We start from the raw sequence: 25,275 nt of genomic DNA on the forward strand, positions 1-25,275 counted from the left end.
TCACGGTGGCTACTGATTTTTATATCTTCAGCGTTAACTTAAACTCTGAAACTTCAGCTTTTAGTTTGAAAACAGAGAACATTTAGCAGACGGGGAGGTCGGGTGAAAGACGCTTTTTCATGCACCTGCAGAAATGTCTTTTGGGGAATTAAATGAAGACATTTCGTGTTGTTTGTGGAAAAAATGCAAGGAAGTCAACTGAACCCACATAAAAATGGATGCAGCAAGGAGCAGATTGGTTTGGAATTCATCTAACAACTACCAGGAAAGCTTAGAGTCTTGATGTGGTCAGACCGCCATGATTCACTCTAACAGTCTGCAGCAGAATTTTCCTCCAGCCAAAGTTTTTAAAACTTATTTATAGCCTCCACAGCCCATTTGTCATATTCACTGGCCGTGGCTTAAATTAAAGAAATATATGTGTAAAAAGAGGCCACTTTGACAGCAGGTTGACACTTTGAGATTGAGAGCAGGAACCTTTTGATACGGCTACATGACCCTGAATGTTTTGTCACATCTTCACATTAAAAGGTAATTCAATCAAAAGAAAGGAGGCATAGAAGCCGCAGAGTGCGAAAGGATGTAAAAACAGACGTGAAAAGACTGAAAACACAAAAGCCTTCAGAAAGGAGACGCAGCGCTCAACTGACAAACAAAAGACTCTCAGTCTTTCACAGTAAAGCCAAAATGTCCCTTTGCTCCTCTCTTTAAGAATCACGCCCGATGTTTACCTTGTGGAAGCTGCCGTGGAAAACCCGCCTCACTTGCTGCTCGTTAAACGCGGCTCTCTGGATCTCTCCTCGGGTGTCCTTGTTGTAGAACGTGACTGTTTTGCTGGAAGCTGAAAAGAGAAGAGCCTTTGATGAATCCCTGACAGTGTGTTACAGCGCAGTGGCACGCAAAGCACAGACTATAGAGAACACATGCTCGCAGAGAGAGCGGGATAAATGGAAGGATAAAGGGAAGGCTCGGAGGGATTAGGACAATTCCTGTGGTTATGTGCATGCACACGGTTTGAAAAAGGTGCCGTTTTAAGAGTTAAACAACAAAAAAGTCCAATTGTATTTCAAGCAGAATGTCCTGAAGTTTTGCAACTATCTAGCACCTTTAGAGATTTATACAAAAAAACAAAGTACGGTTTTAAAAAGTGTACAGCTCAGGGTAAGAATATTCAGCAGGGGAGACTTACGGTTGACGGTGACCCCGACTTCAGGGTTGTTGTTTTTGTCGGCAATCTGCCAGATATCAAAAGGTTCAGAGGGCGTGTCGGGCAAGAGGCGGAAGAGCAGGATGATGGTGTAAGAAGGGGGAAGACCATCCGGATGGATCTCCCTGTAAATGTGAAGAATCACACCCTGTGATCAGACGCTCGTTACTGTAGCAGAATAATAATGATATGCATAATAAAGCGTCTACTGTGTGACAGTAGACGTCTACTGTGTGACACAAGTAGACGTTTTTTCATGGCCTTGATTAAATTGTGCACATGTTGAAAGGATTTTCTGTCTTCTTTCAGGTTCAAAGTGTTTCCACTTGTGTGCATTGAGACAAATGCTGCACACTAAAGCCGCATCATTATAAACATATTAAGAAGACTTTTGGACACTACAGCTGTTGTGCAAGTGTTGAACAACAAAGCACTTGACTCAGCTGTGATTTGTTTTCTCCTTGTAAGAAAAAGGTGGGAGGGTGGGGGTCCTGGGACTTAACGCTACACCCAAAATGTTCCTGCTAACACCTCATATTCTACGAGCTGCAGCAATAAACAGGCCTGAGCATCGGGGAGACCTCTGTGACTACAGAGGCTGTTGAACCTTATTACGAATAATGAAGCGTGCAGGCGATAAGGCCAGTAACCTGCAATTATGCACACCCTCAGCTCTTACTTGGTGGGCTGGTTCAGGAAGGAATCTTTGTGCAGCCTGTAGGCGATGTAGCTGTTAAAGGAGCCCGGCTCCATGGACACACCGTTCATGGCAGCGAATGTCTTGTCTGTCATATTGAACGCCTCGAGCATCCTGAAGCCTGGAGGGGAAGAACAATGAGAGAAACCTCCTTGTGTACCGCATAACAGCATTTAGCAATGTCAACAAACTCTGCAGGGATTATCTGCTGTGTACACTGCATGGTGATGTTGTGTGCTTACCAGGCGTGGTGAATCCATTGATGTAGATCAGAGGGCAAGCTGAGACACAACGAAAAGATACAAGGAGTTGGAAAAACAGATTACGGCAGAAAGAATGTGATTTATATCCCTTTATATATTTCCCCAGGCAAAGGATCAGTAGGAGCGCACGACAAAGGGAGAGCTTCCCCTTAACTCCGCCGTTCACTAATCAACCCGTCTAATAAAGTTTTTGTCTGCGCCTGCGAGTGAAACTAAACTTTAGTTGTTGTTTTCTGATACGTGAATCTTACTGGAAGTGGCTGTTTCACAAATGAAGGTGATCAGGTTGTCCTGGATTTTGGCAAAAGCGTCGTAGTCGTCGACCACAAACACGTGTCTCTCGCTGGGCTTGCTGCCGATGCTTCTCAGCTCGCTTATATCCACGTCGGCCACTCCGACCACAAACACGCTGTAGCCTGTCGGTGCAAAACACAAACACACAAAAATAAACAAAGAGCATTGTTAAGTCTGCAACAAAAACCCACTGCGGGGTTTAATACAAGAGTTTGTTAAACAGGCCATAAAGTCTGGTTCAGATGAACTAAATCGACGTTCAGGAGCAAATGCTTCCCCTGTTTTACTTCTTCTGCAAACACACGAGTCAGTGATTCATATTTCCACACATACCAGAATGCTGCAGCTTCTCTGCACTCTTCTTGACCTCATCCTGGGAGCGTCCGTCCGTGACGACCACCAGCACCTTCGGGACGTTCCTCCTCATGCCGTTGTCTGAGGTGAACACCTTCTCATAGACGTGCTTCAAAGCAATGCCTGGATGAAGAAGAAAACGTGAGGAGAAGACCATCGAACCTCAAACGTTCACTACAGTCAGAACTTTAAGTTTGCAGCTTTTTTTCCCCAGAGCTTCACCTGTCTTGGTGTTGCCTCCTCTGTAGCGGACGCCCTGCAGAGCTGAGATCACGATGCCTTTGTCGTGGTAGGTGTTCAGTTTGAACTCGGTCTTGGCGTCATCGCTGTACTGCACAAATGAAACCTGTTCACCGAGAACAAAAATAAGAGGATGGTGACAACAGTGAACACAGATATTAGGAAATATATGCATGATTTTTATTTTTTAAGAAGCCACCGAAACATCAGCTGACCTGCATGCCTTTAGGGCTGATGACATCGAAGGCTGCAGTCATGCTCGTAACAAACTGGAGGACTTTACTGAAGCTGTCGTCTCCAATACTCCAGGAACCATCAATCAGGAAGACCAGGTCGGCCTTGGCACCTTTGCACACTGCGATGCAGGTGAAGCAGCGTTAGAGGCTGATCGCGCCTGGACAAAGTAATATTGATTAAAGCTATCCTCACCATCTAACGCAGGTGGGACTGTTGCTGGAGGAGGAGGAGTGGGAGCCTCTGTTGGCACTGGGGTGGGTTTAACCACTGCAACGCAAGAAAGAATCACATGTATGAATTCATCATAGCTGGTAAAATGATATCTTTGCATCAAAGAAACAGGAAGTTCCAGCAGCAGCCTTTTCCTTACACGTCCTCTCTTTGACACTGACTCCGGGTCCCTCGAGGTTGGGCGTTTGCGTGTACACGGTGGCGTTGTAAAGAGTGTCCGGGGTTAAGCCGTCAAAGCAGTAACTGTTCTCTGAGCCTCTGACGGTGATCTCCTGAGCCCCGCTCTTGGAGGCTAAAGGAGACGAGAGACGAGAGCGACTTAGCAACTAAGTCTAAAACGTTACCGTGACGTGTAACCGGGTGAACTGAACTTACTATCAAAAGGATTGACTTTGAGTCTGTAAGAGGTGGCTGCTCTGTGAGGGGCCCATCGGAGGCAGAAGGAGTCGTAGCCAACGTTGTAGGTGTTCAAGTCCGTCACGTTCAGATACACTAAAGACAAGCAAACGCAGCTCATTACAAATCCATCCGATCCAAACGTCGACCATCAGGTAGCAGCATACTTACAGGTGGTGCCTTGACCGACCAAAGGTGCACTGTCACCCGTGTTGTACTGTGCCAACACCTTCAGGTCATAGGTGGTTCCAGGCTTCAGGTTATGGAGCTGGTGGGAGGTTACATCTCCAACAGACACCTCCATGGACTCATCCGAGCCTGAAAAGCAACATTAATATGACTTACATGTAAGCAGTGAGGCTTTTTGTCTAGTAACAACTCATACAACTAGAAAAAAAACAATGATATGTAGTTTTTGATCCATGCAAAAGCATGTCCGTACCCTCAGGTTGGTAGATAATCTTGTATCCGTTAACCCTGGAGGGGGCGGGGTCCCAGGACACCCTGAAGCGGGTGTACCACTCATCAGAAACACGCAGATTCCTGGGGCCGAGCATTCCCACTGCAGGAAGCAAAGACAGAGCGGCGCAGTCAACACAGGATAAGGTTCGCTGTAATGGGACGCACAGGATCTGAGCTTTGGTGATCCATCAGCAGCTGGGTAATTTCTGCATCACTGCTCATAATAACATTGAGTGAAATATTCTAATGTGCGATTAGCGGGATGATAAATTCCAGCACATGAAAGAAAGTAAAAAAAATCATAATAACAATAATAATCTGCATGAATGAGCGGAGCGGCATTACGATACGCAATAGTGTTTCTTTTGTTTGAGAAGCAAAGTTAGGCAAGACTGTGGCCAGCACTACGAGGATACGATCTCCTTCACTGGAGTGCAGGCAGCTCAGGATTTTGGCTTTCTTTAAAAGTCAACAATATCACTTATTCCACGTTTGGTATAATGTTCAGTTCCTCAGGAACCTCATTAGTGAATCAGTCCGTTCGGATTTTCTGCTCGCCGCTGATCAATAACGCTCGCTTATTGAACAAAGACTCTCACAGGCTCGCACAGATGGAACAGCTTGTACCTGTGCGTCCGTCACCATCCACCTCTCCTCCTGCTCCATCAGCATAGATGGCGGTCACTTTGATGTTATACGGCGTGTCCGGGTCCAGGTTCTGCAGGATCACGTTGTTTCGGTTTCCTGGCACTGTCGTCTACAAGCAGAAGAATTGGATGCATAAACAAGTGCCGTTGCTATTATTGCCACAAAAACATCGCTGTCGAATTATAAATATGCTCACATATGCCTCAATCGGGTCTCCTGTGATCTGGGCGTAGGTGATGCGGTACTCCATGACAGGACCGTCTGCATGGTCCCAGTTGACGGAGAGGGTAGTGGTGGTGGGGTCGTATACGCGCAGGTTCCTCGGGGCACTTCGGGGCACTGAGCGCAGAAACGGGAAGAAGAACATGTTTTTGCATTTTTGTTGAAAACTGCGCGTCTCAGAGCTGCTAACAAAACACACCGGCCCGGGTTCTTACATGTCTTTCCTTCATCACTGACAGCAGGTCCTTCACCGTCGCTGTACAGAGCAACAACTCCCACATTGTAATCAGTGTTTGGAAGCAGCTGCTGCAACAAGGCTGTGGTGGTCGACCCTGGTACCAGAATCTGTGCAGACACAAAATAAGTGAGCTTTTATGCACACATGCACCAAAGGGCCAAATCCAACATTCACGCAGCCACAGACTCCGCCCCTCTCGTCTGGCAGCTGCTTGTTTTCTACACCTGCCTTTTACTGAATGGCTCCTTGTTGTCAGCAGCAGTGAAAGGAAGAGCCAAACAGTCCTTTGATGTTCAGAGGTGTGCTAGTGGTTTAAAAAAGGACCGAAAAGGGGGCTGGGTGGGTGACAGCCAGCACTGATGGAGGTGACAGCTGATCGTGTGTCCTTAGCCTCAGAGCGGTTATCTGCACAGGCTAAGGTCAGCTCCATGAGGGCTCTGGCCTGGTGGAGGTTCAAACATGTTTGTGGGTGTCTGAATCACGCCACAGTGTCTCCTGGTCAAACTTAGGCTCAGGACTCAGCAGCCAATGATGATGAAGCTAAAAAGCTATGCTGCAAATTTCCAGCTGGCGTTGGATTTGGTGGCGCTGGCTGAAACAGGCCACACTGCCACTGAGACGCATAATTAGCTCTGGCCATGCAAAGGGCACGATCCTGTCCTAAACGTGCTGACCAAAAGGGGGAAACAGAAAGCTGAGTGCATGTCTTTATCAATACGCTGGAATTTCTATCACTTTCTTAAAGACTCTGTCGTTAGCGACCCAGTGAAGAAACTAGTGGTGCAGTCCATCTGGCATGGATGTTGAAGAAAGCTGATGCAAAGAGACGCTTTAAAAGTTTTTATGGATTCTTTGAGCTGCTCAGAAATCTTTAACATATGAAGATGTGGGCACTGTGATGCCAGATGGCACACAGCACGGAGAGAGCGGGAGCTGCAGCTAAAGAATTTCTGCTTTAATGAACGTGTTTGAAACTCAAGCACTTCTTTACAGAAAACAATCCACACATGCAAACACGCTCACACCAATGCGTTTGGTGAGCAGACCGAGTGCTTTTAAAAGTAACTGCACGGTAAACTGCAAATGCTCCCACTTCCAGCTCCGTGTGGTGATCCTCAATATTTGTGTGCATTCTGTATGATTGAAGGCATTAGAAATAAACCTGCTCTCGGTTAGTTTTCTCAAGTATAATCTAATAATATAATTTACGCATCAGCCATTCCCACACAGCAGTTGGAAACTCACTGATTCTGAAGGCTTGGCACCGTTCAAAGGAGAGTAGACCACCCGGTACTGCTGGACTGGACCTGTGGCAGCTTCCCAGCGAACGTTCAAAGTGTTGGTGGTGGGGTTGTAAACCTGGATGTTTCTGACGGGGCTGCGCTCCACTGCAGGGACAGGAATATTGTTTGGTAAGAAGGAATTAAAGAGGGGCAAGAGAACGAGGACGAACAGAAAGGAAAGGCTGCAAAAATGAACAGAGAATAATGTGTGGAGGGGAGTGGCAATAAATTAAGGCTAAAAAATAACAACAATTAAACAAAACCCATAAGAATGAAGCACAAATGCATAACTGGGGTTCCAGTACTGGTAAATCTTTTCATCTGGAGTATTTACGAGCATCTAAATAACACCTCTGTGAATCTCCTGTAGTCCAGTCATCCTCCCTTTGTCTCAGTTTATAAATCATCTGGACTCATTTAGTGTCCAGAACAGGACAACATGAGAACTCTCCAGTAAAACTCCCCCAGCAGCCAACAGAGACGAGTTTAGGATGCTATTTAACAATACAGCTATCAACAGGGCACTTCCTGTCAGTGCCCTGAAGGTTAATGAAAAGGATACAGAAAGGCCTATGTGCAGCTCTGTGTGAAGCTAGACTTCTAAAAAACCAAAGCAGATGTTTGGAGGATTTGTGCTGCTCTTAATTATAACCCCATAAACGCAGGAGAAAAAAAGTAAGCAAGCTTCCGTACTTTAAATGTTTTACAGACCAACGCTTGTTACTTTTAAGATGCTGTGAATGCTCGCCGAGCAGCTCGTTAGCTCGAACGGTTGAATCAGACGAGAGCCGATTCAAGGCTTGACGTTAATGAACATAAATATATGTACACAGGCAGCGTGAGCTTTGACATGTCCACTGAAAAGCCACTGAACATGACGAACTATTGCTACAGAAGGGAAAATGGGGGTAACAGTAGCTGGCACGGCGCATGACCCCAGCGAAGCAGGCTGGGAGCAATTATACATATAATGCTCTCTATTCATTTCAAAGCCCCTGTTTCTTTTTCCCAGAGAGGAGCCAAACACCCCAGCCCCGCCATTACCCTGACCGCTAGCCTCCCCTTCAACCTATAAATGGACAATATTACAGTAAAGAGAGAGGAGACACCATTATAGTGCTGCCAGGCCAGAGGAATTCCTTCCTGCGCAATCACCCCACAAAATGCTGACTAATTCCCAGCAGAGTTCGGTGGTTCAGCTGTGGGAGAAACTGGAAAACCGATGTTCACTCAAACTAAGCTGACTGAGCTCAATGCTGTCATTTATTTAAGCTTTAAGCTCCAGTTTGCAGGTAAGGGTTAAAGCTCAGCCCAGCGAGTCAGCTGAATGCTCTCTCTGATGGACGTTTTTCGTACCCGGGACGTCGGGTAATTGCGGGTACCCCAGTTCAGACTTATTCAAGTATTTTTTCACTTCTGGAGAAGGAGATGGAATTTGAGCTCGCTGGATTGCAGATTTTCAGAGGATTTGGATGATATATTTGAAACAAATCAATTACAACTGGCTGCCTTATTGACGGTTTCTGACACAGCGGGCCAGCAGCCGAGGCCACTCGGTTCATTCCGGATAGACTGGAAAATAAATCCCACTGCCACTTCACGGCATCTCATTCACAGGTCTTCTTCTTGGTCTTCTTCTATACCCCGATGACACAGAGGTCGCTGTCGCTGCCTAACGACCTCGCGTGGATCTGCAGTGGATCTCGTTACCTACAGCAGAGGTTGCATGCGTGCAGTGCTTACATGTTTTGCCGTTCTCAGACATGCGCTGTCCTTCTCCAGCAGCATATACGGGAACCACAGCCACAGTGTACACGGTATCAGAATCCAAGTTCTTCAGGACGGTACTGTAGGTACTGCCTGATACCTGCGCCTGTGCAGAAATACAACACAGCATGTCGGGGTTGTTCCACTGGAGATGGCTGAATGTCGTTGTTAATGTCTTGCTTACCATGTCTTCCACTCCTCCAGCTGCAGGCACATAGAAGATCCTGTACTGACGGACGCTCCCCTCGGCAGGCTCCCACTGGACGGTCAGGGTGCTGGTGGTGGGGTCAGTCACCCGCAGGTTCCTAACACCACCCAGAGGCTCTGGAATAACATAAAGATGTGATAACGTTGCATCGAGCAACAAGGCTGAACACCATGTGTGAGCTTTTTTAAACTGAGAGACTTTCCATGAGTGTGATGTATTCATATATCCAAGACTTGGCTGTCATATTTGTTCACAACTCACTGGTCTTTCCGATGCCCTCCAGCGGTCCGCTAACTCCTTTGGCATAGACTGCCACCACGCCGATGGTGTACTCGGTGTCAGGCGTCAGCTTAGGAAGCAGGACTGTAGTCTTCTTTCCTCCAACCTGGGTCTAGTTGGGGAACAACAAATGAAAAATAGTTCACTAGTTTAGTAAATTTCACTTGGCTTAAAATATTCTGCATTTCCCGTCTCTTTTGCTGTAGCTTTAAAAACAACTCTGCAGCTTTTATGTGCTGAGGAGGAGGTACTTCCTCTGTTTTAGATGGAATAAAGTATCCTCTGCGGGGTTTCTCAGATTGATAACCTGATGGAAAGAATTCTACCTGAAAGCTTCCAGGAGGAATGCTCGGAGTGGTTTTGGACACGGTTAGCATAAGTACAGCGGCCAAGGTAAATATGTCCGCTAATGGTGGAAACAGTCAGATGTCTTGTTGTGACTAATGATGGATTTACTGCAAGGCTGTTGGCTTTTGCTATAAGGAGTAAATATTCTTAGCGAGTGTGTGTCTGTTTGCATTTGCTGGATTTGTTTTATCACTGCGTTTCGGGTCAAGACGGCACTTAGTATTTTTTTTATTTGGCACTGCGACAGTTTTTTCTTCTTTAAGTACAAAATGTGTGCAGCCCATTTCCAAAAAACACACTTATTTTTTTTAAACTCAAGGTTACGTCGAAATCCGGACACTGAACCAACACGACCTGGGTAAGCGTCCACTTTTCCATCAGCACAATTACGTTTCATTGAGGACCAAAAGAAGAAACCTCACCTGAGCCGTATTTTAAACATGCAAACAGTTTGATGAACTTCCTAAAGTGACCAATTCTGGATTGCACCTGTTAAAAGGTGACAAATGTGAAGGACCAGTGCACGGCAGCACTTTAAACTTGATCTGCAGGATAATATCTGACACCAGTGACCGGACTCCAACTTCAAACATCTGAACTTTTTTTTAAGATGTTCAAGTTTGATCTCGGGCAGCACGGTGGTTAGCACTGTTGCCGCACAGCAAGAAGGTCCTGAGTTCAATTCCAACATCAGGCCGGGGTCTTTCTGTGTGGAGTTTGCATGTTCTCCCCGTGTTTGCGTGGATTCTCTCCGGCTTCCTCCCACCGTCCAAAGACATGCAGCTTGTGGGGATAGGTTAATTGGTTAACTGGATAATCCAAATGGCCACTAGGTGTGAATGTGCGAGTGAATGTGAGTGCGAATGGTTGTCTGTCCCTGTGTGTTGGCCCTGCGACAGACTGGCGACCTGTCCAGGGTGTACCCCGCCTCTCGCCTATGACAGCTGGGATAGGCTCCAGCGCCCCCCGCGACCCTGAAAAGGATAAGCGGAAGCGAATGGATGGATGGAAGTTTGATCTCTTTTAATCTCATAAATAAACAGAAAGCGTGAACGATCAGACGCTTCGCATCAGCATGAAATCTCGTGTGTAGATATTTGCTCGTCCTCAGGCTTCTGGTTCTCGTTTTAATTCTTGCTCGTGGAAGCTCTGACAGAAAATTGAAACCAAAACTTCAGCTGTCATCCAGAAAGACTTTTGAAAATTCAGCGAGACGGCCAAAAATGCACGACCAGCGGGAGACAGTCTGCAGCGTCAGGAAATACTGAGGAAAGAGTAGGAAAGGTTTTGTCCACACTAATGCCGCTGTATCCAAACAACAGATTATGAGATTTGACTCGGAATAAACTCAAATAATTGAACACTGATGGCACAGCTGTATAGATTTCTTGGAAGCAAAGTTGCTGTGGAGGAAGAAACAAATCCACCGACTGAGTTAAAGCCATAAACTATAAACCGCAGTTGTCTGGATTATTAAAACGAGACTGAGAAGGAGATGAAAAGAAAGGAGACACTAGCTAAAATATTAAAGCCTGTCACTGCTGCTAAACACTGACAAACACGAGCTAACTGTTGTGTGACTTACGGTCTGAATCCTGCCTCCAGATGTGGGGACGTAAGAAATCTTGTAGTTCTGGACACGGCCCGCCGGTGGAGTCCACATGGCGTTCAGAGTGGTGGTGGTTTCATTGTACACAACCAGGTTGGTGGGCGATGGAGGAGACACTGCACAGTGCAACAGGCAAGCACATATGTGACAGTTAAAGCTACGTCAACAGCAGTTATACGGTTTCCTTTGAAAATATCACTGAAATATCTTTTAAAGACACAGTCCTTGAGATTATTGGCTGATTTGAGTTCAGATGCCAGTTAATTTTCTACCTTTTTGTTTATGATTGACAGAAAATCGAGCAATGAGCGTTAAACAGGACTGCAGCTTTAAAAAAGAAAAGACAGTCGCTCTTCGTCTTTTCTCAAGCAGGTGTCTCTTGACGGACAATAGATGGAGGATGATGATGATGATGATGAATGACAAATGCATGGATGAATGAATGAACATGGATGGATGACTGATGATGGCTGATGGGATGGGCTTTGAAAACAGGGATTGAAATCCTTGTTTTGCCAGGCATGCATGGTGGAACTCCATCCAGCCGTTTCATGTAACCGAGTAAGGACATGAAGAAGCCGTGGGATGATGGCGCGGACAAACGCAGACAGACAAACACGTAAGAATAAAACCGGGCTGTGACAGCATCAGCACCACTGGAGCGATGGATGGGTTAAGGGTCTTGCTTGATGATGAAATAACAGTTGTCCAGTGAACAACGGTTCTGATGACTGGTTGCAACAATAAAACATGCTTTTGTCACTTGAAAGAAAAAGCATCCCTTTGCTTTGTTACGAACACACTTACGTGGGGAACCATTTTGACGGCGCACTATAGAGGCAGAAATAGAAAGGCATAATGGGCAAACCCTCAATCGAACACTTCACACAACAACAAAATGCAAAATTAACACCAAAAGAAGAGAAACTGTGACAAATAATCTAAGCATACAGTGTTAACTAGAGTTATTACTGAGTCGTCATCACTGTGTGCGTCTTACATGTCCTCTCGGTGCCTAGCAGGTCCTCGCTCTCCGACTCATCCGGGTAGATCGCAGTGACGGACACGTCGTAGGGCGTGTCCGACTCCAAGTTCTCCAGGAGGTGGGTCGTCTCATCGTTGTTCAGAATGGCCTGATGAGGAAAACACAAAGACGGTTTAGCCAATAAAAACCAAATGTAAGCCATGTAAAATCCATAGTCTGTTTTTTAGATGTTCTCCCTGCCTCCACCGGAGGTCTTTCCTGAGCAACGCCAAACGCCTACTGCGGGACTCATCGTGAAATACCTGCATGATTTATTCCTAATATAAACATCCCAGACATCTGGTTTTCTCTTACGTATTGGATGTTGCTATCTCCCTTCTTAACCCAGCCAATGCGGTACAGAGCCACGTCAGGCGCTCCATGCTCCCAGTGAGCTATGAAGCTGGTATGCGTGACGTCTGTGAATCGCAGGTTCTTTGGTGCTGGAACCACATCTTTAGAGCGGAGGAAAGAAAACGCAATTATGATCTCCATCTCGTTCAGAAGCAGCAAACGGGGTCGGTGCCATGGTAACGATTCTGACCTGTGATGCCCTCTCCCAGCATCGGCTGTCCGGGACCTTCGTCGTAGACTGGAGTAACAGCTAAAGCATACTCGGTCTGCGAGATCAGGTTATCCAACTGTCTGCTGGTCACACGTCCTCCCACTTCCAGCTGTAGAACAATAAAACACAGTTGTTAAATGTTATTATACAGTATCAATAAAGAATATATAGCGCTTAAGAATCACTATGGGCGTTTGGAAAAGAATTCTGGTGACCTCACTAATCTGCAGCTCATGAAACCGGTAGCACGTGTGACCAGCAGGTATAACACTAAAGCAAACAGGAAGAAACTAAACACACGAAATACTTCGTGCTCTTGGTTTCACTCGTTAACTAAAAGTTAAGATGCTGTTAGTGGCGCCACGTCTCTGTGCTGCATCACATATCTGCAGCTCAGTGTGTTTCCACCTTTAGAGCACCTTAATCTTCACTTCCTGCAGAGTGTGCTTCTGTAGCCCAACAACTCCCACATGGAGACATGCAACCGTAAAGTATTCCTCCAGTCCCCAGTACCAGAACCAGCCTTGCAAAATCACATTTAGGGAGTTTCATAATATTTCTTTAGACTCCAGAAAATCCCCTGATGTCCACTCAAACAGCTGCAATCTCCACAATGTGATAACGGATCAGTCGAGAAATATCCAATAACTTAATCATCATAAATCCTAATGACTATAACAGACAAGAGGTTCTGCAATAGCAGGAAGGGACTGGCCATAACAGCGGTTCTAATACCATGAAAGGAAAGACGAACTCACTTCTTTTGCATCTCCATTCTCAGGCTTATAGGTGATGAGGTACTTGCGAACGGGACCGGGAGCAGCATCCCAGTCAAGCGTCATGGTGCTGTGGGTAATATCCCGAACCCTCAGTTCTCCCGCAGGTGGCATGGGCACTGCACATGAGTTAAAAGCTCTGTTAGTTCATCAAAAATGACTCTGAATTTGTGCTGAAACATTGAAATGATAGGCTGGTTACGAACATGTGACTCCCTGCTTGGTCAGTGGTTCGCTGGCTGATTCTCCGTGGAGGGCAAATAGGGAAAGCGTGTAGGCCGTGTTGGGGAGCAACTTTACCAGCTGGACGTCGGTTGTGTCGCCGCCCACTCTGATCTGGAAGCGGACCAAACCAAACAAACAACACAGGTTGAGAGGGGAAGCAGATGAGGGGGACTCCTCGGTGGCTGGGAAATGTGGTGAGGAGAAATACTCCGGCTGGAGCACATCTGCTGCATCTGGGTTTGCCCCACTGGGGTTGACACCTCATGAAGAAATGATGATGATGTTCCCTTGGCAGAGTGAGCTCATGGTTCAGCCACCCCTCTGCGGCTGACAATGTTTCTTTGTATTTGTTCCTGTTGCCTTGCTGCTGAGTGACGAGGCAAACACTGGGGTCTTTGTAAAAAGTTATTTCAATGTGTGACATCTGCACTCGGTCAAAACTGCTGACAGCAGGTCACTTTGTGCTTTTAGCGAGGTGCTGCGTGTGTTTGGTGCTCGTGTATGCGAGCAGGCCTTCGCGTTATGAACCTACAAACACATGTGAATGTGTCCAGTTCAGTTCTATCCACAGCTGATTGGCTGGATGCCTTCTGGTTTCCCAGAATGGATCTTACCTCCTGCTCTGTAGTGGGCTGCGTGGCATTGATGGCGCTGTAGAGCAGCATGTAGCCTGTGGCTCCCGGTGCCCTTTCCCATCTCACTCTCATGGTGGTGACCTGCTGATCGTAAATGTCCATCCTCCTCACGGCACTCAGGGGAACTGGAAAACCAGGAAACGGCAAATACTTGTTAACCACTGCATTTGTATAGCCACAATTATAATTAATTTTTTGATTGCATAAAGTTTGCATTTACACTATATAATCTTTCTTTCAAATTTGGACCTAAAACCAAATTTAATCTCTTAATTTGCATCTAATCCAGATTTGGTACTTTCATCTTTTTGCAGCCACATAAACAAGGTGCGTATATATGTGTATATATATCCTTTAAACCTTTTATTAATGGAGACCACACACGAATTACAGTCTCTGAGTTGCATTAGGTTTGTGTTACGCAACCGTGCTGGAGAGATTGCGTGATGGCGGCTGACTCAAAGGGCAACTGCTCGTAAAGCAAAGACTCAGGGTTCGTGAGAGCACCAGAGTCTGCTCGAATTGAAAGCGTAGCTCTCTCAGAGCCCCATTTATCTGGCTTTCCTAATAGCGCGAAAGGTCTGTTTGAGTTAGACTCTAAATGATAACCACTTAAGAGCATGCTTCTCTAAGTAAGTGCAGTAAAATATGGTCACATCTGCAGTTCATCGTCACATACCGATTTAGCTCATTTTTACTAGTGTCATATGCAGCGCTGTTTACAGAGTTAGGTTAACATTATGTTTGGAGTTTTAGTCTCTTTCAGTGAGCTGAGGTGGGACATACGTGTGGTCTCTTTTCCATCCAAAGCGTCACTGCTCTCCTCTCCCACCACGGAGTAGACGCTGACCAGGTACTGTGTGAGAGGGTTCAGCCTCTGGAGCACCACAGTGGTCCGACTGCCGTCCACGATCACCTGATAACAGACAGGAGGATCAGAGGATTGATGAAGTTCACCAGAACTGTGAATATCTTCACAGACATTTCCAATCAATCCCAGAAAACAATCTGTAGATTTTTACAAGGCTAAAGGTCAACCTCACCATCTATAAACACATCCACAATGTTCACTATTCAAGCAAACCCTGGGAGCTGCAGAAGAACAAACTTCTGCATATTTGTTTCAGACTGTTTTTGTTTCCTTGTGTCGAGCTGCAGTGTAATCAGACACCCAAACAGCAAGAAGCCAACACAAACAGGTGGCTGGAAATAGAAGTTGTTTCCCAGTAGCATCAGGGCAGCATTAACACTCACATACTGCACTACAATTACTTGCAGAGCAAGTTTTTTGGTGTTTTTGGCAAATACCTGTTGTGGGGCTCCCGATAAAGTCCTGTACTCCACACGGTACTTTTCTGGTTGGTCGTCGGGGCCGTCCCAGGTGACTCTGAAGGACTGGTGAGTCACTTCTGATGTCACCAGATTAGTGGGTGCATCGGGAGCGCCTCCTGTTAAGATGCAATCATAGAAAGCTTGAAACTGCTGCGTATAATTAACTCTAAATCACTGATTTAAGGTGAATTATATGTAGTGAAAAGCTCTGAAACTGGACAACTTTCTCATTTCATAACTTTATAGCTTTTCCACGTATGAGGGAGTAAATGATGCTCATGTACTAAGAAGTCCTACGGGGTCGTTCTTTGCATCTAATGTGGCTTTTTCATGAGGATGCTGTCCACTATAATTATCCTGCTTATCAAACACCTGGGACTTCACACACCTGGCCCTTTGACACTGTTACACAGGTTGTCAGAAACTCGGTCCACAATGTCCAGCAGGAAGGAGAAATCGGCCACGTTGTACATGTGAATTTCATTCGGCTCAGAGGCGATGGACCTCAGCTCGTTCTCGTCTGCATTCTTAATACCTAAATAACAATGACACAAGGGTCGAGGGTCAGCAGCAGCTTTTTAGAGGCAGGAAAAGCACAAATTAACTGCACTAGTCTTTGCTTACCGATGGCATAGAGCTCAATGCCCTGATTGCGCAAGTTTTGAGAGTGGGCAATGACGTCATCCTGCGATTTTCCGTCAGTGATCAAGACGCCAATCTTTCGAGCGCTGGGACGCATCCCGACGTCCTCTTTGAAATTGTTCTGGAGGATGTAGTTCAAAGCCAGACCTGCCACGAAGAAGACACAGAGTAATTCGAAATGCTCGTTTACGTCTATTAAAGCAAAACGGTCAGAAACGAAGAGAATCACCTGTCAGGGTGTTTCCTCCCTTGTAGGGCAGGTTGGACACAGCATCCAGGAGAGACTCTCGGGTTCGGTGAGCATTCAAGTGCCATTCGGTCTTTGGGTCTCCGCTGTACTGAGCGAGCCCTAAAGAAGCCAAATCTTAGTTAGAGCACCTCAAAGAAAACCTTTGTTGCTGTGTTAGCAAATACATACTTTATCATTCTTATTTTGATTCAACGCACCGATTTGGACCCGATCAGGGCCGATGTCAAAGACGCCCACCATACGTGCAATGAAGGCACGAATAGTCTTGAAGTTCAGACGTCCGATACTCCAGGAGCCGTCCACCAGAAGCACAATGTCAGCCTGAGCATTGGTCCTACACATCGTATCTGACGGGGCAGAGGTTCACGTGTCACATGAGGTTCAAATATAATCAAAAATGCTCAAGTGTAATGGTGGAAGAGCTTTTAAGGACGTGTGAGAAGAAAAGAAGGGAGGAAAGAAGAGCTGACGGCAATAAATTTCCACAAAAATCCAAACAATTTCCTGAAAGCTTAACAAACAATCTCCACATGCACGCAACAAATAATTCTGCTCTTTCTTCCATCCCTCGGTGGATAACAATTATTTTCCAGGTGGTATAATTATGATCTTCTTCACTCGGCAGCATGTGGAGGCAGTAATTCTTTCACATCCACGGGGTACTCCCAGGAGAATGTGCCCTTTATATTAAAGGCCTCCGCTGAGGAGATTATTGTGCCCTGCAGAGCAGCGAGGAAACATTCACATCCTGTTTTCCAAACACCTGTGTGATGAAAAGGAAGTCATCCAATCCTCTGTGCCTAAAAGAGAGCTGCAGATGTCGCACTAACTGCTGCAGCCTGCAACTGAAAACAGGTTACATGATTTTACACATTACAAGTACACACAACATCTCCAATCTGTGAGCAAAAAGCCCAAGAAGTGGTATGTGGAGGTAAAATATGATTGTCTAAAGTCATTTGAAATAGTTTGTAACAATAAAGATCCAGGATTAAGTGCCTTTAATGTGCAGACACTTACATTTACTCGAAACGCTGATTATGTCACCTCGCCGAGTCTACATCTGCCTCCTTTTTAGGAAAGGGCTTGCAGCTAACTGATCGCGCTGACCTTTCCTCGCAGCAAACACAACTTCTTTCCTCGTCTCACACTTGCTGCCTGCCACGCTCTGACTCACCGGATAGTAAAACGTTTTATAAGTGCAAACAGATTATACACGCACGGCTCATATCTCCGCTGGCCGGACTGGAAATAAAAAGCGGAAGCCCAAAGTGACACGGCGAAGAAAGCAGGGAAAGGGCAGGCAGATGGAGTTGCCATTACATCTGTACAATTCGCTTTAAAGAAAGGTATTCGGCTTTTATGTGGTTTGGATTTACAGATGGCTTTTTCCCCCAAACAAAAATGTAATATGTGACACACTCGCCGATGTTTGACAGAGAAACAAAACATACTGGAGACGCTGACTTAAACAGGACGACAGATACAGTAACAGAATGACTAAGACTATTTCATTTGCTTCGCCCGAGACAGTTTCTGCATAGAACGTGCTCTGCGCCTCCTCTTATTCTTACAATGACCGTGTGCAATGTACATCACATATATGTGGGTAATATTACTTGGCGTGTCAAAATTTGGAGGATCAGGTGCATCAGAGTAGGTGGTGTACTCCTCTCCAGCCAACGGCATGCTCTCCCCTCCTTCAAACATACCGAACACACTCACTGTGTATTTGGTACCAGCTCTGTCAACCCAAAAAACAACTTTCATTACAAAATATGCAGGAGAACATTGTCCAAAGTCCAAACGAGTCTGATAATAAACCGTAAAAACACTAAAAAGTGGGACAAACCTGAGTTCTTCCAGCACCACGGTGTTATCATAGGGACCAACCAGAAGTTGCCCCAGGTCGATGTCATCCTCGACAGGGTGGTAAGTGACTTTGTAGCCCCTAACGTCACCGGGAGCGTGGTCCCAGGTTACACGGAAACTGGTCTTGGTGGGCTCTGAAGTCTGGAGGTTCCTCGGGCCTTTGTAAGGTGTTACTGGAGGGGAAGGAATACACAGACTGATGGGGGCAGATGTGGAGGGTCTTTAATGACTTTATAATCGCCTGGATTTACAGTGTCATGATGTGTGGTGAACAACGGGCCAACCTACATGTAGTTCCTTCCCCTTGCCTTGTTTTGCCTTCTCCGGAGCGATAAACTGGCACCACGGTGATGTCATAAGTGGTGAGAGGGGTAAGGCGTCTCAACACAGTGGTGGTAGTGCCACCGGGCACTTTGGCCGCCAGCTGGCGCCCTCCTGCCTGTGGCTTGTAAGTGACGCGGTAGTTGACGACGTTTCCAGGTGCCGGCTGCCACGTCACCTTCATGGACTTCTCCGTCTCCTCTGAGACGACGATCGATCTGCCAGCAGCTGAAACTGCAACGAAGGAACAGATATCGGAGAGAAACGATGAATAGATGGCCCCGGGGGAATCAAATCACCAAGGCTTTCCTGCTGCTAAGGAAACGGCGCAGTCAGCTACCTCGCAGTAGCTTTCATCGGCTCATTTTCCACGGGTCTGAATACAAACTTACTTTAAACAGATGCAAAGTTACATGATTGATTGTGTTTAATAGGAGGTTTTGGGCGCCAAACTTTGATGTCTTGCCGTGACAGCTTGAGGAAATTCTTTGTGTGTCTGTTGAGTGCTTCTTACTTTCCCTGCAGGAAGGGCAAGTGTGAATTGTCAGAGGATTTGAAATGGGCTAAGGAAAATATTCAGAGCCCTCTGCATCGGTAGGAGCACGTTTATTAATGGAAAAGGGAAGCACATCCAAGTTAGCTGCGTGTCGCTTCGGCCCGGGGAAGTTTGAGATAGGATGCTTGTTATGCCTTTTGGTCAAAAGTCAGTAGTTAGTGCATAGTCTGATTAAGTTACATAAGCAAAGTGATAAATAAGTTCAAAGTTAAGAAATATTATAAGTAATTCATGCTAAAAAACTGTTCAAATGTCTGGGTTCGAAATTTGCTCAGAGTGAGACATCGTTATCACAAGCGATCTTTGTATTGTATGTGCGCAAATGGGAGCGAGGGAGCGCTCTGGTCATTTGCCTATCTTTGACGTATTTTCTCTGTTAATGCCGTGAAAAGTGCTTCGGCAGTATTAAAAGAGTGAACGAGTTCATGTACACGTTAAAAGTGCCCTACACGCTTGTACCTTGGGAAACGTTCGTCTTTGTGAGTATTAATATGTTCAGAAATAACTTTTATATGTGTTTACCTGGAGTTAACTGCGATGCTAATGTAACGCACGTGTTAAGCTAGGCTAATCTTTAAGTTTGTCATTAAGATGTGTATTAGCTAGCAATTTATTTTCACTTTCTGTATATTTCTGTTACAAATAAGAAATAGCAAGGAGAAGCCTTGAGAGAGGATAAGGCTTTAAAGGATCTTCATTAAAAGCAAGAAAAGCAAGCCTTGTGTGGAAGATCTCATCTATTTTGTTCGCTAGCTGTCTAGCTTCACATGGTCACGTGTCGTGAGGGCAGCGTAATGGTTGTATTTGGTGGGTATGCCTCCTGTCCTGCTTGTCAGAATCAATAAACAATAAAAGTGGTTGGAAATCTTTTTCTTTGAAATCTTTTTTACTTGAACTAAAATCCTCCCAACTGGTGCAAGTTTCTGCTCAATGTGCTTTTCTCATCCAAGCATGAGTGAGGCCTATCCGCTCTCCCATGAAAGTGCGTGCAGGTGTCCTGGACATGACATCACCTCTGCACACATATACAACATACATGCACAGCCTCGAAGACGTGCGTGTGAAGTCTCCAGATTCGTTACGGCTCGGGCGAATGCCATCAGCTATGACGTTATCTCTGAGCTCAACAGAATGAACTGAGCAGTAAGCGCTGATGACAGCTCCCTTTTTCTACAGCTTACAATATCCCACTTTCAACACTATTTTTTCCTGGACCGCTTTTAAGCCTGCGTCACTGACCCAGAAAGCTCAGCGATGATGCTCCTGAACCGTATTTGCAGTTTAACAGATGCAAGAAGCCCAAAGGCTTTGTTTGTGTTTTAGGTGGAGGGGAAAATATCTGAAGGTCCCTTTGTGTTTACGGTGACATCACACATACTTAGCTTCACACTTTCTAGGCATGACCGAGATGAAGCCTTCAGTCTTCCTACAGAAAGCCTATGAAGTGTGGACAAAGAAAGCGAAACAGACCAAGAAAAAAGAAGAGTAACTTACCATCTGTGGTTTCTTCTCCAACCAACGGCTGGCCCGTTCCATGGCCGTAGACGGCAAACACAGACACCTCGTAGCGTGTCTCTGGGGTGAGACCCTGCAAAACTGTGGTGGTGCTGCCTCCTGGTATTACTGCTTCCCCAGACTCCGTAGTGAACAGAGACTTGTACTTGACCCTGTACTGACGAACGTTACCCGGAGCCGCGGTCCAAGACACGGCAAAACTGGTGTCGGTGACGTCGCTGGTCACCAAGTCTCTGGGTGAGCCGAGCTCTGGGGATGGATTCAAAGGCAGAAGTAGATCAGACATAGAAGATTCAGTACTTTTTGGGCTGAGATGCTGTTAGTACTGCTAATGCAGACATATAAAGATCTGAGGGAAGGGACAGAATGAACAATGGCGGTGATAAACCACCAGACATCACTCATCTGTCTCCACCTTAACCCCTGAGGATGTGTTTGAGCACCCACAGCTTTCTCCCTTCATAATAAGAGACGGTTGGAAAAACTTCTGCAGAACTAATCACATATCCTCAGCACCTCTCCTGACAGCTCTTTAATTTTCCATTGAAGCAGAGGAAACCCGATCCAGAAATGTGCGCTTGCTACAATTGCAGATGCTGCGCTCGCCGTTTTTCTCCTTCACTCTCTTTTCCTAGGAGACTGTCATGAGAGGAGAAAGCTGCAGAAAAGGCAGGCAAGGGAACTTTGCGGTGGCGTCTCGCAACGCGCGGCCAGCGCACGCCTGGCTGAGTGGGACGCTCGTGTTGACACGGCTCTTCAATCTGGCGGCCATATAGAGGAGCTGAATATATCACAGGAGGATGAGGATGAGCTGCCACGCACAGCCTCCCACACAACCTCCGGGATCCTGATCCTCATTCAGACACCTAACCCACTGCAGGCGAGCAGAGCTGACCAGCTGGGTGGTCCCACTAAAACCTCATATATCAAACCTCACCAAATGAGATTTAATAAAAGCAAAAATTCAGTTGAAAAGAATGTAATGGAAAAGAAAAGTCCAATAAATGAAATGCATGATGATTTCAGGCCCTGCGACTCATCCAGTCTGGCTGAATTGGAAAGCGAACGGAAGTAACAGCACCGGGCGGGCCTGCCAAGCAGAAATCTGCACCTTGAGAGCAAAGAGAGGAGGCACTTGTCAAGCGCAACGGCCACGACCACAAATTAATGAAGAGTTCCAGATTTATGGATACCACGAAAACAGCGTGGGCTGCTCATAAATACCCAGATTGTTCCATCAAAAGAATTATCTTTGCCAAGCAGATGAACTTGACTGACTTTACCGGCTGTGCGTGAACCAACGGCGAAAAAAAAAAATCACAACATAATGGTTTCTGCAGACAGCGGCTCACTTTTCATCAGCACTTGCAGACAAGCTATAGAGAAGGGGAAACACATGCTCCAGTCCAAGCAAAACCTCTACAGCGATGCAAAAAAACAAGCTTCCCTTCCTTTCTGCACAGTTTGTCGTTCAGTGCTTGGTTACAAAACACATGTTTAGATCTTGTTGCATTGTTTACAGTTTCACCTATCAAAATAGAAGAATTATAGCCGCCTCTATAACACCCCACCCGCCTCCTGAGCATCCTACCCATCAAGGCGAGGAACTCTCAAATTAAGATCTGGAATGAGGGCGGCTCACAAAATAACAGTAAGGCCTCACCCATGTCTAGAAAACCGCATATGACACAACCGAAGAGCATCTGAGAGATCTCCTGCAGGGCATGTGCTGACATAACCTTCACATCTGCAGCCAACGACGTCTAAAGCTCGAAAATATAAATGACTGCAGACTGCACTTGAAAGAAATCGGTCGTGCCAGCAGGCAAGAGAAATTCAGAGGAAACACATCTAACCTGCCAGCACTGTCCTAATCATTTTACGCAGCTACATAGACTCAGGTGGGTCACTGTATATATTACCTGACTAGACTGAGCACGCTTGCTTTCTCTGCAAAATCACATGGGGAAATACATTGTGCCATCTCAGCACTGGCAGCCGGGTTCAAGCTTCCTTCGCTTTATTGCTCTTGGTCGGCTAAGACGTACACGTGGGCCACGAACATCAAGTCTTCAGTGTCTGTCAGCCAGGGTTGCCTGTCCCTACTCTTTTTACCTCAAAGGAACTTTTACAGTGGTGGAAAAAAATATGTGGCACGCCAAAGAGTCTGGCACTGCACAAAATTCATTAAAGGGATTGGTTAAAGAGGAAAGCGAGCCAAAGCGCTACAACCTCACCTGGTGCCGAGCTGTTGTGCAAGTCAAAGCTCGAAAGTCCTTCGTGGCATAAACACGTCAGAGGTGTCATGCAGGTAGTTAAGCATTTGATAAATGAGGGGTTGAACGTTTGACCTCTTAGGGAAGAAACAGCCCTTTATCCCACCAGGTCACCCTGAGGCATTGTGGTTCACATTTTCAAGTACCCTGTTTTCCCTCTGCCTTTCTCTCTGCCCCTGCCTGTCCTTTGCCCCACCCTGGAGGAAGATGAACAGACGGCTCTCCCTGAGACGAGACAGACAGCTCATCCAGCTTTCAGGGTCCAGGTAACATCTTCCACATGCCGACTAACACTCCCACTCCTTAAGTAAATAGTTAGTGTATAATATCCACATTTAACACGTTGATGTAAGCATTCTCTCTGCTCCCACTCGTTTCAGGATGATTTAATTCTGCTCTGCTCAAGGCTTCTGTATTGTCTACCGTCCTCTGTTGGCCATGAGAGAGGCCTTTGTGTGAGCCACTTTCTTCCAGTTCTGCCTACATGGACTTCACAGAGTGGGTCACTCAAAAAGAGTGGCACACAATGAGATCAGTGTTTAGGCATGCAGATATCATGACAGCTTAATAAAAAATGCCTAAACAGAGTGCTTTGTCATGGAGCTTTTTCCTGTGGGGGTGTGGGGCTGACTGCACAGATTTGACCTGTGGAGACGACTTTAATCCAGACTGGGCTCTCTGGTCAGTGTGGGAACAGCAAGAAATAAAGACGAGACCACTTTTCATCCACATTTTTATGGTCACCGAAATTTACACAAAAATGCTTTGTTGAAGTTGTAAATTCAAGACGGAAATTTCGTTATTTTTTTGCACTCGAGTCTTCTTATTCAACCTGCACTGGGAAGCCTATTAAAAGCAGATATATGCAGCACGCAGGACCTCGCCAGTGGTTTCAACGTAACAACATAATTGTAAAGACCAAGAAATGTACTATTTAATATCTCCAAGGGCTTAAATTGCTTTCAGAGAAGACTCTGATTCAAATGAGGCACAGCTTGGATGTGATGAAAAACAGCCACCGTGCCATTTTCATCTTGGCACTCGACAAGATGAAGAAAACACAGTCCCGCTTTTTCTATTACTGCAAAACTCATTCTCTGATCTTTAACTACCCAAACAGGACTCATAAGTGAACTCGGCCAAGTCTACTTTCTTTTTTGCCCTTTTATTAACAGTTTGGCCAAAACAAGAGCAGACTATCTCTTCACACGTTATTGAGATTCAAATTATTGTCTGTTTAAACCACAATTTGGGCCAGAACAGCTAGCTCCCCAATAAAACTGAATGCACAACTAATAAAGTTCCTCTGATTTTATAAACAGAATTTGCAATCAGTAGCAATTACTGACAGAGAGACATCCCCGCTGAGCGACTCTAACACAATCATTCACGTGTCACAGAGATGCAAAGGTCTCGGCAGGCGAGCATACGCCTCTCAAAGTCAGTTCCAAGTCATTCCATAGGTTTACAAGCATTCCACACCCACTCATTTCCATCTTACGGCCTTCATGGGGCAAAGTCACCCCGAGCTGGGAGTCCAGCCCGTTCTCACTCCCGAGGCGTAATATGCTGAGGATTTGTCAAGTCCTGAGGCGTTTCTGAGGAACACGAAAGGTGACCGCCCGCGTTCTCATGCTACGCGCCGGGTTACGGATGAAATCCAGTAGAATGATGCTCCCGCGGTTATACACGGTCCAGCCATGTATTCCAGCCCTAACCTTAACCAGCACTTTAACCCTTTAAGACCTACCATAGAACCAAGTGCACCAGAGCTTATATTATATTTTTACATGCTGTGGAGCCATTTTTGGGAGCATTTCAAGTTGCTATACATCAATACAACCATTACAGCCGAAATTTTAATAATATGTCTGCATTGAGTGCATAGTAATTACATAAATTGCAAAAAAGTGCAATAAACTACAAACAAATTGAAAATCGTTTTTGTTTTTTTAACATATATTTCTAGCTAGAGAAATTTAAGAGGCTTATCCCTCAAAACTGTAAATACAAAAAAGTTGCACAAAATAGTTTCCCACCACAGGAAATTTATTTTGAGTGTCTTCATAGTTTTATTTTTGAAATACACCAATTTTTATACACTGCAGGAAAAACAAAAATAAATATTATAGTGCAAATTTGCAAAAAGCAGCATGTGCATCAAGATAAACTATTTCCAGCAGTGCAATATGAGTCCTAAGCATCCCAGAAACGACTCAGAAAGTCATAAAGTCAAACATAACTTTTAAAAACACCAGTATAGGCTCATGAGGCCCTGATGGTAAAAAACTACATTTCCGCAA

General features: G+C 45.7%; 1 protein-coding gene and 1 long non-coding RNA gene across 5 annotated transcripts in view; one reads left to right on the top strand and one right to left on the bottom strand.

Moving 5' to 3' along the window:
* The window catches only part of col12a1a (collagen, type XII, alpha 1a), a 47,440-nt gene that overhangs the window by 11,197 nt on the left and 10,968 nt on the right, over window positions 1–25,275 (bottom strand). For 2 of the 3 annotated variants that reach the window (XM_035912033.2, XM_035912034.2), the window contains exons 14-51: window positions 20,676–20,945; window positions 18,593–18,859; window positions 18,285–18,477; window positions 18,052–18,176; window positions 16,630–16,779; window positions 16,412–16,531; window positions 16,165–16,329; window positions 15,929–16,075; window positions 15,517–15,656; window positions 14,995–15,124; window positions 14,188–14,333; window positions 13,555–13,684; window positions 13,331–13,467; window positions 12,552–12,681; window positions 12,323–12,462; window positions 11,984–12,116; window positions 11,791–11,814; window positions 10,960–11,099; window positions 9,009–9,138; window positions 8,724–8,863; window positions 8,516–8,645; window positions 6,735–6,877; window positions 5,467–5,596; window positions 5,226–5,368; window positions 5,009–5,138; window positions 4,362–4,481; window positions 4,091–4,237; window positions 3,899–4,015; window positions 3,663–3,815; window positions 3,485–3,559; window positions 3,271–3,410; window positions 3,038–3,161; window positions 2,795–2,938; window positions 2,419–2,583; window positions 2,147–2,185; window positions 1,887–2,025; window positions 1,190–1,332; window positions 732–841 (exon numbers count right to left, since the gene is read on the bottom strand). In XM_035912033.2, coding sequence (XP_035767926.2) covers window positions 732–841; window positions 1,190–1,332; window positions 1,887–2,025; window positions 2,147–2,185; window positions 2,419–2,583; window positions 2,795–2,938; window positions 3,038–3,161; window positions 3,271–3,410; window positions 3,485–3,559; window positions 3,663–3,815; window positions 3,899–4,015; window positions 4,091–4,237; window positions 4,362–4,481; window positions 5,009–5,138; window positions 5,226–5,368; window positions 5,467–5,596; window positions 6,735–6,877; window positions 8,516–8,645; window positions 8,724–8,863; window positions 9,009–9,138; window positions 10,960–11,099; window positions 11,791–11,814; window positions 11,984–12,116; window positions 12,323–12,462; window positions 12,552–12,681; window positions 13,331–13,467; window positions 13,555–13,684; window positions 14,188–14,333; window positions 14,995–15,124; window positions 15,517–15,656; window positions 15,929–16,075; window positions 16,165–16,329; window positions 16,412–16,531; window positions 16,630–16,779; window positions 18,052–18,176; window positions 18,285–18,477; window positions 18,593–18,859; window positions 20,676–20,945 — 5,249 coding nt within the window. The remainder of the gene's footprint in view (window positions 1–731; window positions 842–1,189; window positions 1,333–1,886; window positions 2,026–2,146; window positions 2,186–2,418; window positions 2,584–2,794; window positions 2,939–3,037; window positions 3,162–3,270; window positions 3,411–3,484; window positions 3,560–3,662; window positions 3,816–3,898; window positions 4,016–4,090; window positions 4,238–4,361; window positions 4,482–5,008; window positions 5,139–5,225; window positions 5,369–5,466; window positions 5,597–6,734; window positions 6,878–8,515; window positions 8,646–8,723; window positions 8,864–9,008; window positions 9,139–10,959; window positions 11,100–11,790; window positions 11,815–11,983; window positions 12,117–12,322; window positions 12,463–12,551; window positions 12,682–13,330; window positions 13,468–13,554; window positions 13,685–14,187; window positions 14,334–14,994; window positions 15,125–15,516; window positions 15,657–15,928; window positions 16,076–16,164; window positions 16,330–16,411; window positions 16,532–16,629; window positions 16,780–18,051; window positions 18,177–18,284; window positions 18,478–18,592; window positions 18,860–20,675; window positions 20,946–25,275) is intronic. The other variant, XM_006800622.3, reaches the window with a different exon arrangement.
* LOC118454905 (uncharacterized) lies at window positions 19,548–23,585 on the top strand. 2 transcript variants are annotated; one of them, XR_004843941.2, is made up of 3 exons: window positions 19,548–19,660; window positions 23,176–23,238; window positions 23,353–23,585. It is a non-coding gene; the product is annotated as an uncharacterized LOC118454905 (long non-coding RNA). The 2 variants fall into 2 exon arrangements; XR_004843940.2 differs by having other exon boundaries at window positions 19,554–19,660; window positions 23,180–23,238.

Source organism: Neolamprologus brichardi, chromosome 19 (assembly GCF_056152115.1).
Source record: "Neolamprologus brichardi isolate AB-2024 chromosome 19, ASM5615211v1, whole genome shotgun sequence".
In the NCBI taxonomy this organism is placed as follows: domain Eukaryota; kingdom Metazoa; phylum Chordata; class Actinopteri; order Cichliformes; family Cichlidae; genus Neolamprologus; species Neolamprologus brichardi.